Below are 8,966 nucleotides of genomic sequence, written 5' to 3'. Positions count from 1 at the left end.
TTGGTATGATGCAAGATTTTGAAACGTCGCCTTTTCATGAAACGTTTCTTTTTTCCGCCCACACATCAATATATTAGGGCTGGAGTCCATCAAGATAGATACACAAAAGTCACAATCTCCATTGTTATTTAAGTGATTAATATTAACAAGCCTAAAATATGGTGAGATATTTTCTATTCCCTCAATCTGTAAGACAATTATGGTTTGTGAGACTATTGCTAAACGAAAATCTTATTTATCGTATCCACTGCTCCAAACTTAAAGGCTTCTGTCCCCACAAAGATCAATAAGTATCATACTTGCGCCCTCAATTGCCTATCCCTGCGTCTAAGGCTTTTCCTCTCATTAATGTCATATTGAATATTTCTCCTGCAAGATACTTTTACATTGCTACACTTTTTATGGGCGCGAGAGCGCTTATCCCCGTTCATAAAGGATCAGAGGAAAGCGAAACCGACGTTCAATCACGTCGATTTCCAGCGCCATGTAGTAATCTGTCTCCGATATATTTACATTATTCTTGGAAATCTCATCGGCTTGAACATTTTATTGTCATATATGACATTATATATTCTGATCAAGAGTGCTTTTCAGTTCACACGCACGATTGACAAAGACAGTTCCTGAGTTGTGTAAGGGGCTGTTGGTCTGCTATGACACTAGCACGCATTTTCGACGAAATTAACTTAATCTTGTGACCTGACGTAACTTTGAACAATTTTAGCACCATAGGACCACCCAGGAACAGAAAAAGTCTCATTCACAAGAGGAACTCAAAAAAATACCTTCGCATGCGTCTTCCAGAAATTGTCCTCATATCTGCTGGATAACGGGAGGCCTGTGGATTTATTGATTTCACCGCTATCAGGTCCTTGTTTGACTAGAGTGCGGATGTAATTCATCATTGACGATTTTGTTTGAGTTCCACTTTCAAACATTGACAAATCTGTGTGGCTTACTGCATCCCAACAAATTCTTATTCTAATCTCGCCAGGGGAACTTAGTTGACTCGTTTTTAAGGAGATGTCCTAAGCTTTTGCCGACAGTTTATATCGTCGTCCTTCGATCTTTTTATTGATGGGTAGCAGTACAGTACAGAGGCCAAAGAGTAACAGTGTAGCGACAGAAAACAATTGCCCCCTAACGTAACTGTAAAATGAAAACCTAATCGCAGCAGTAAGGCACTCTATCAGTAATTTGAATTTTAAAAATGAATGTCCGAAATTTGATAAATAAATTCCATATAACAACTTCCAGATTCACTCTGCTTTCTAGAAAATGATTGCTTTACGCTGATTCATCGTCCAAAATAACGTCAAATAACGAATGATTTCTTTTCGAGATAGATTGAATTTCACCTGGTCGCCACTAGCCACGGCCTCCTCAGGTATGCTCACATGAGACAAATTCTGGCCCTGTTTTTTAAAATAGCTGATTCGTCATATGTATTAACTTTACCAAGTCACGTGGCAGGGAGCATTATGCGCAAAACTTCATCTTGTTTTAAGCTTGCAAATATTGTTTATTTTGATCACAACCAACGCTTCACACTTTCGCTATCCTACACTCATCAGTAACTGCACAGAGAACAGACTTCAGTAGGCCCGACAGCATTTATTCGTTGTTACCTTTTAAAATTTTTAATCATGAAAGTTGGGGGTGTAATGAATTTATTAAGGTTTCGATCTTTAGGTATGGTAGGTCATTACTTTTGGTTTACTACCGTTTTCTTGAATCCCGGCACTCCTGGGTAAGGCCAAAGTAATTAAATTCTTTGTTTTGCGTCCACTCAAAATGAGAAAAGGTACGCGTCTAAGCGGCTGAAAAACACACACAAGAAAATTAACACAATGTAATTTGATTGCAGCAAATAAAAATTTGTAACAAAATTTTTAGTTCAGAAAAGCTAAGCGGGTATGTCCTAAAATTTCCTATTCAAATACACTGTGTGTGTTTTTCATGAAAACCTTAAAAACCTAAGCGGGTGGGGACGCAAAACAAAGAATTTAATTACTTTGGCCTAATTAACGTCCAAGTTTTGAAGCACAATTATATAGAATTCAAACTTTGTCAATTTATACAAGCTCGTTTGGCAATGTATTGAGTACCATGACCACAACACTTTACCACCATTCAAGCATAAACATTTACGTTTTAACTTTAATCTTTTCCAAAACTAGAGTCACAAAAAATAGAAATACTCAGCAGAATATAGATGAATTGAAGGAAATCAAATAGCTTATCTGTTTGATTCAGATTAAGCAGAATAAAAAATACAAATTATGGTTTATGCAGTGAATGCAGATTAAGCATACAATAATAACATAGACAACTACACCGCAGGACTATGAGTAATTTAAGCAAGTACCGTCGATGAACTATTATGATTATTTGCTACACTTTTATTGTAGTTTTCCCTTGTTTTCCTTCAAACTCTCTGCTCAAATAAACATTTTTGTTAATCGCGCTGTGCTAGCTTTCCCAAATGTGGAAAGTTTCGGGTAGCGACTCTCTTATCGAGATTAAGTTGTAAACTCACTACCTTATGTCGACTGTTGGGGGAGCTGAAATATTGATAATACAGCAAAAAAACGCAAGATGGAACTGTTTGGCGAAACCGTTTCATGTTGCCGCCATTCGTGATAACAAACATCTCTTTCGTTCAGACAGATGTGACGAAACTTATGAGTTAGTGATGGTTTTTTTAATTTTTGTAAGTGTAAATTGTTTCGACCCTTGCTATATTGTCTTCGAAAATACCACAAGAATAGGCGATGGATTCGCTTAATTGTTCACAGTTTTTGTGTAAGTACTCCTGACGATCATATATGACTTCCAATTAGAAAACATTTCAATTGTTATAATCTAAATTAAACGTTCTTCGTCAATGTTTGCAAACTGTTCTGCAATCACACTTTGATCGGCACTTTTACATAAGTTGGTTTTCGTTTAAAACCAACTTATGAAATATGCAAAAGGATACAACTAGCGGGGCTTTAAGATGAGAAATATGCTACAAAGCATGTTGACTTTCATAGAGCTCCTTTGGCTCAAAATTTGTCCAAATACATAGATCTGTGTTTTGAAAGCATTGTTTGAACACTTGAACACAGTCAATGATACGCCGAAGAGTAAAAGTATTAGGTACTTCTGTATAGAAAAAAACCAAATGTTTCAAAGGTGGCACCCAAAACCCTATGAACTATCGAACGACAACGCATTCATCATGGCAATGTTTTCGAAGGAATGACAGTTTTTAGGCAGTCGAGATAACTGTGACTGAAAGACCAAGTATAGACGAAACTCTATTGCTTTGATAGAAGCTACGACAGTCAGACAGTATCCACTGTGCCAGAAAGATTAATTTTTGGCTACTGTTTACATCACGAAACCATTTCAGTATTTTTCAAGCTACAGCTGGATAGTTATTATAACCACCTGGTTTCATTAGTTAAACAAAAGATGTTGATCTGCTATTCCGACACTCACCATCTGGTTTTCTCAGTCGAACAAAAGAAGTCGATGTGCTTTGTAAGCAAAATCTAAAATCAGTTAAGCCTCTCCCAAGGAGATTTTTAAAGTCAGGAGGTGAGAACACCGACCGGGGGACAACATTCAGAAAACAGTCATATTGTTAGAAAAAGTTACGTCTGAGGATAAGATAGTTTTTCCTCTGAAAAGGGTGAACACCCCGTGTGCATCATGTTGTATAAATAGCGCTCTTTTTAGGAGATATTTAGAGAACCAGAAGGGAACTTTTCGTCACATCAGCCGATAAGGTAATGCCCTTAACTATACTATTTCTATCCATTGTTTTTGTAGAATGCCGTATATTTAGCTTGACGTTATGTTATTTAGTAGACGTTATGAAGATGCTGATGCTATGAATACACCTTGAAATGTTTCCCTAACTTTTGTGGATATGACATTACATGATAAAATTTGTAATAGTTCGTATCTGAAAAAATGAACACAGACATATCCTCAGAATGAAAAGGCTGTCTGTTTTGAAAAGTCCGCGTTTTGTTTCAGACACTTTAGTCCGAAATGGATCCGAAAATGATTCTCATCTTCTTTGCCGGAATGATTGTTGCTGCAGCAGGGGTAAGTTAACCTATACGTCAACATTTCATTGGTGTGATTTTGTCAGAATTCGTTTGGTTTCGCCAAGTAACGGTTACGGGATAAAGAGTATCTTGACTACATAACTTTCACTGAACACCATGTATAAAACTGTCGTAATTCGCACTCAAACGACAACGTATGAAGCATGCAAATTCAAATAATGTCTATGCCTTGTTTACGTCTTCACTTGCTTCATAGGATCATTGCGTACGTAAGTATAAATTCTTATTTCATTGTACTTTATTTTATTTTTTTTTATTTTATTTTATTTTATTTTATCTTATATATTTTATCTTATATTTATAAAAATTGATACATGGTAATGTTTTACCTTGTATGGATATAATTATTTTTTGTCCAGTTTTGGTGTTATGTTGATGCATATTTTAGACCAACTGACATCAATGTTTTTCGACCATTGAGAGACTGCCGTTTAGTCCTAGCAATTTGAGGGGGCGGTTGGTAAGCGCACATTGTTTCAAGTGGTCTTTTCAAATACGAAAGATTTAACAAACTAGGATGTAGAGGATATTTTGTGTCTGTCAAAAGTCCAACGTCTGTATTTGAAGATGACGAGAAACGTATATTGTAAAATTGTTTCTTGCTTTCAGCACATTTCTGTCTATGTAAGAGGTACGAGGTTCACTGTGAGATGCCTGAAGATGCCAACTCTGGTGAGTTCACCTACTATGGGTATGCAGCAGATCAGTGTGACCAACGAGGAGGTTACCTCGCTAACTTAGATAACCCGGAAATTGACACCTTGGTAAAGAACTTCATCTCTAAGGAAGGACTTGGTGGACCTCCTTGCATCAATAAGCCATCATTTGGATTCTTTATCGGTCTAACCGATTCTGGCACCGAAGGTACATATGTTTGGAACAATGGAAACGTCATCTGCGAGGATGACTTTACCAACTGGGCTCCAGGTGAACCAAACAACAATACCAATCTAAATCCCGAAGAAGGGCAGGACTGTGTACAGCTTTGGTATGTAAACCATAATTCTTTCAATTTTATGGAAATTTTAAAAATAATTGCCATTAATTTTTATATTGATTTGAGCATAAGCAAAAGTAATAAGTGTAGAGCGTAAATTGTGATATGAACGTCAATTACAATCATTATAACTCTGTATATTTTAATTTTAGTTACACTGACCGATAAGCATCGATATTGTGTTCCAAAAATGGTTATACATTTTTTCAATCTAACATCCTAAGTTTGGTATAGATGATTCTATTACAATCTCAGACTATGGTTTAAATCCAGTGAACATTCAATAATAATAAGAAGAAGAAGAAGAATAAGAATAAGAATAATAATAATAATGATGAGAATAAGAATAAGAATAAGAATAAGAATAAGAATAATTATTATTACGATGATTATGACGATGATGATGATGATAATGATAATGATAATGATGATGATGATGATGACAACAAACAACAACAACAACGAAAATATAATAAAACGCTTACATAGCATTATTATAGATCCTTTAGAGTTGCCATATACGCTAAACAACACAAAGAAGTGACAACAAATAAAAAGCACGGTACTAAAAACTTAGGGTAGAATGCACCTCGGAGACAGATATTTAGACTCTCAAACTTTTGCAATTATTTTCTGATTTATCACTTTAAAGCCCTTAGAGAAAGAAAATATTTCATCGTCTTAGTTTTTCGAAAAATGAAAAATTTATTTTCTCCCTATAGAGTTAACACAGGAATGGCAGCCATTTTGAATTTCAAATATCGGTAAATGTCAGATACAATTTGTTTCTCTTGTACCAAAGTTTGCACGGTGACCCCTGATTTTTCTTCTTAATTTGGTAAGAGAATCATGAAAGTTTCATCGAGGAAAGTTTGAGAAAAAGATCAAGTCGTTCCTTTTCTAGGCGCGTACTATCTTCAAGGAGTAAATCGATAGTCACAGAGATTCATACATGTTGCAGTAAAGTACAATGTAAGGGCTTCAGTTTTTACATGTAGTTGAAAAAGAATACTTTGTCTATACAAATTCGCGCAGTAATATCGTAGACAGACCGAATACACGTTTCACAACAGAAATATAAGATTGAGTGAAGTTGAACGCCTAAACTCTAATATCAAAATAAAACAGTAAATGTTGCATACTTTTGATGTGGTCGTCTTCAGGTACAGATTCGGTCACGATGGTTTGTGGGATGACGAGTATTGCAATCAACGAGTAAAGGGATACATCTGCGAGATTCCAAGTAAGTTTCCTTTTATCTAGCTGTCATAAACATCAACATATTTCAACTTCTGGTTGTTTGCTGACGAGACAAATCGTCATCATACATTTCCACAAAACCATTTTCACATAGATGTGAATAACGCAGACTTGGAGCTAGCCAGTGTGTTTCATCGGTTCAGAGCAAACAAACTTACAGTAAATCACATCAAAACTAACGAGTAACAGGAGAAACATTTCCCTGGATGATTCCCTTCATATAATTATAGGGTCATTGATGAAGTGGAAGCTACATCTGTTGGTGTCATCATAGATAGACGCTTCAGCTGGTCGAATCATTTTCAATTAAAATGTTTGGGAAAAAGTTGGCATTCTATTCTATCTAATCTGTACCAAAATATACTCTTACTTTACTAAGCTTTCATACAACCACTCATCACTTACGGTCTAGAAGTCTGGGATCCACGTATCCTTCACGTCTTACTGGCATCCTTCTCTCACAGAAAATCGCAGCTAGGGCGATAACCTTAAGTGACTTTACAGAACACTCAACCGTTTTTTTTAACCTCTTCAATATTCTACACATTTTCAATGTACACAAACTTCAAATCTGTTCCTTCATGTACGACCTAGTCGATTAGAGCTTACCTCACCGTCTACAAATTTGTGTTCATTACCATCTCACCACAGTAGTATACGACATCAAGATAGAGGAAATCTATTTGTCCCAACTGTCAATACATCTATGGGTAAATTCGCAATATCATACACTGGCACTGTATTGTGGAACACTTTGCAACCTGACATCAGATCAAAAACATCACGAAACTCCTTCCGCAATTCCCTCAAAAATCGTATTTTAGTAAAGTAAACTCTAGGTATATATATATTATATATATATATATATATATATATATATATATATATATATATATATATATATATATATATATACTCTGAATGAGTGATTTAAAATATTGAATTATTGTATTTTTGGTGATCATTTATTTTACCTAGGAAACAGACTTAACTATCAGTTGGGCTATTTTTCTGTTTCCTATTACCCTGTGTCCAAATACAGATCAGGTATCTGATTATTCAGAAGGATAATAAAGTTCAATTCAATATTCTATTGTAACGTCAAACAGAAAAACTCTCCATAGTCTACGTCAATGAATGAACATTGCTGTGGCTATGTCTGAACTCTGTACATCTTAACTCATTATGTTTGCATATATCTCTGTGTGGATGTATCTGTGCCTATCCATGTCTATGCGTCCAGACACAGACACAGACACCCACACACCCACACCCACACCCACCCTCCATATATGGCTTCTTCATGGTGATGGTAATAAGTTGGTGTTGTACGAGCGCTGTATGGTGCTACCTGAAGAATTACCATTTTTTCCATTTTTGTTTCTTACAGCGCATTGCTGTTGCAGTGAAGGCTATTAGAATCCTCTCCAAAGACGGAACCCAGAATGGTGAAGCATTATCAGCGATTGTAGACCCACTTTATGAAGGAAACAATTTTAAATTGTCAATCTCAAAGTAGAATCTTCAAGTAATAAAGAGTTAAACAATGCAAATACTAGTTCGTCTCGTAAAATGTTCTTTGAATTGTTTTCATGCTTACCACTACTGTTAAAGAAAATATACCGATATATCGATTTCGAAGGAATATTGCATATCTACTAGAAATTTACCAACGGTTAATTACAGAACACAGAAACAATACAGAATATTAAAAGAGTATTAAAAGAGAAAATTACTGAATCAGATACCAACTTAAGGTCACAATTGGAGACGCATGTCAGTAATAAACCACTCCCATGTCTACAATTGCTACACTATAAAGGTATACTGTCACCTGTTCCAATTTTGCCACAGTTACTAGGGGAAGAGAAAATCTAACCAATTACAGATTTTAAGCGGGTGGCCGCTTTTTTAAAAACAGCGCCCTCACACGGGCATTTTGAATACCAAGGTACGCCCCTTTGACCATATATGGGCATATTTAGATTACATGTGACTGTATACCTTTAAGGGGAAATAATAATCTGTACACTTAAAGGGAAGATAATAACACTCCGCCTCCTCGTCCTTCCTTCTTTCTTTTATGAGGTTCTGGATTTGTAATTCAAAGGACATCGTATCTGCAGGTCACTAGCTTTTTACTTGTTTCCTCGTTCGTAAGGATAATCTGTCATTCATGAAATTGCGATATCGGAGCCAATACATAGACTATTCACATCTTAATAGCTGACCAACGTGCATGTTCCGCTTTGTTACTGTGGACTACTTCGGAAAACAGTTAGTATGGTTATGCAGCGTTACAAGCTGCTAAGATTGAAGTGCTGGACTATTTCAAATTTATCGAGTTAAATGGAGTGATACCAATATGAACTCTTCCCCGTCACATAGCAGGGAGCATTGGTCTCCAAACAATGAGTGTCTTGCATGTTGTGGGACTAGAAATACCTCTCCTTCTTTTAGGTTTGTAAATGTTGTTCTCTTAATTAAGGTAATATGCGCCTCGAAAGTGAAAGACTTAAGTTTTTGCTTTTGATTTTGGTACCAGAGAAACAAATTACATCAGATTTACCGATATTTGAAAT

The 8,966-nt window shown here is 35.8% G+C and overlaps 1 protein-coding gene across 1 annotated transcript; it reads left to right on the top strand.

Annotated features, from left to right (window-relative positions):
- Positions 1–3,636: 3,636 nt before the first annotated feature.
- LOC139135115 (perlucin-like protein) lies at positions 3,637–7,937 on the top strand. Its single transcript, XM_070702358.1, has 6 exons — positions 3,637–3,779; positions 4,033–4,104; positions 4,324–4,336; positions 4,737–5,115; positions 6,288–6,367; positions 7,775–7,937. Exons 2-6 carry the CDS (start codon positions 4,048–4,050, stop codon positions 7,801–7,803), a joined length of 558 nt encoding a protein of 185 aa, XP_070558459.1. The 5' UTR covers positions 3,637–3,779; positions 4,033–4,047; the 3' UTR covers positions 7,804–7,937.
- Positions 7,938–8,966: the final 1,029 nt, after the last annotated feature.

This window comes from Ptychodera flava, chromosome 6 (assembly GCF_041260155.1).
Source record: "Ptychodera flava strain L36383 chromosome 6, AS_Pfla_20210202, whole genome shotgun sequence".
Taxonomy (NCBI): Eukaryota; Metazoa; Hemichordata; class Enteropneusta; family Ptychoderidae; genus Ptychodera; species Ptychodera flava.
The sequence above is the reverse complement of the archived record's forward strand: the minus strand, read 5'-3'. Positions and strand labels throughout refer to the sequence as shown.

What these genes read in the sequence shown, in the direction of transcription:
- LOC139135115 (XM_070702358.1), top strand. Translation starts at nt 4,048, where the DNA reads ATGGATCCGAAAATGATTCTCATCTTCTTTGCCGGAATGATTGTTGCT. An exon ending in CAGGACTGTGTACAGCTTTG is followed by an intron (nt 5,116 to 6,287) that starts GTATGTAAACCA and finishes GGTCGTCTTCAG; the next exon opens with GTACAGATTCGGTCACGATG. An exon ending in ATACATCTGCGAGATTCCAA is followed by an intron (nt 6,368 to 7,774) that starts GTAAGTTTCCTT and finishes TGTTTCTTACAG; the next exon opens with CGCATTGCTGTTGCAGTGAA.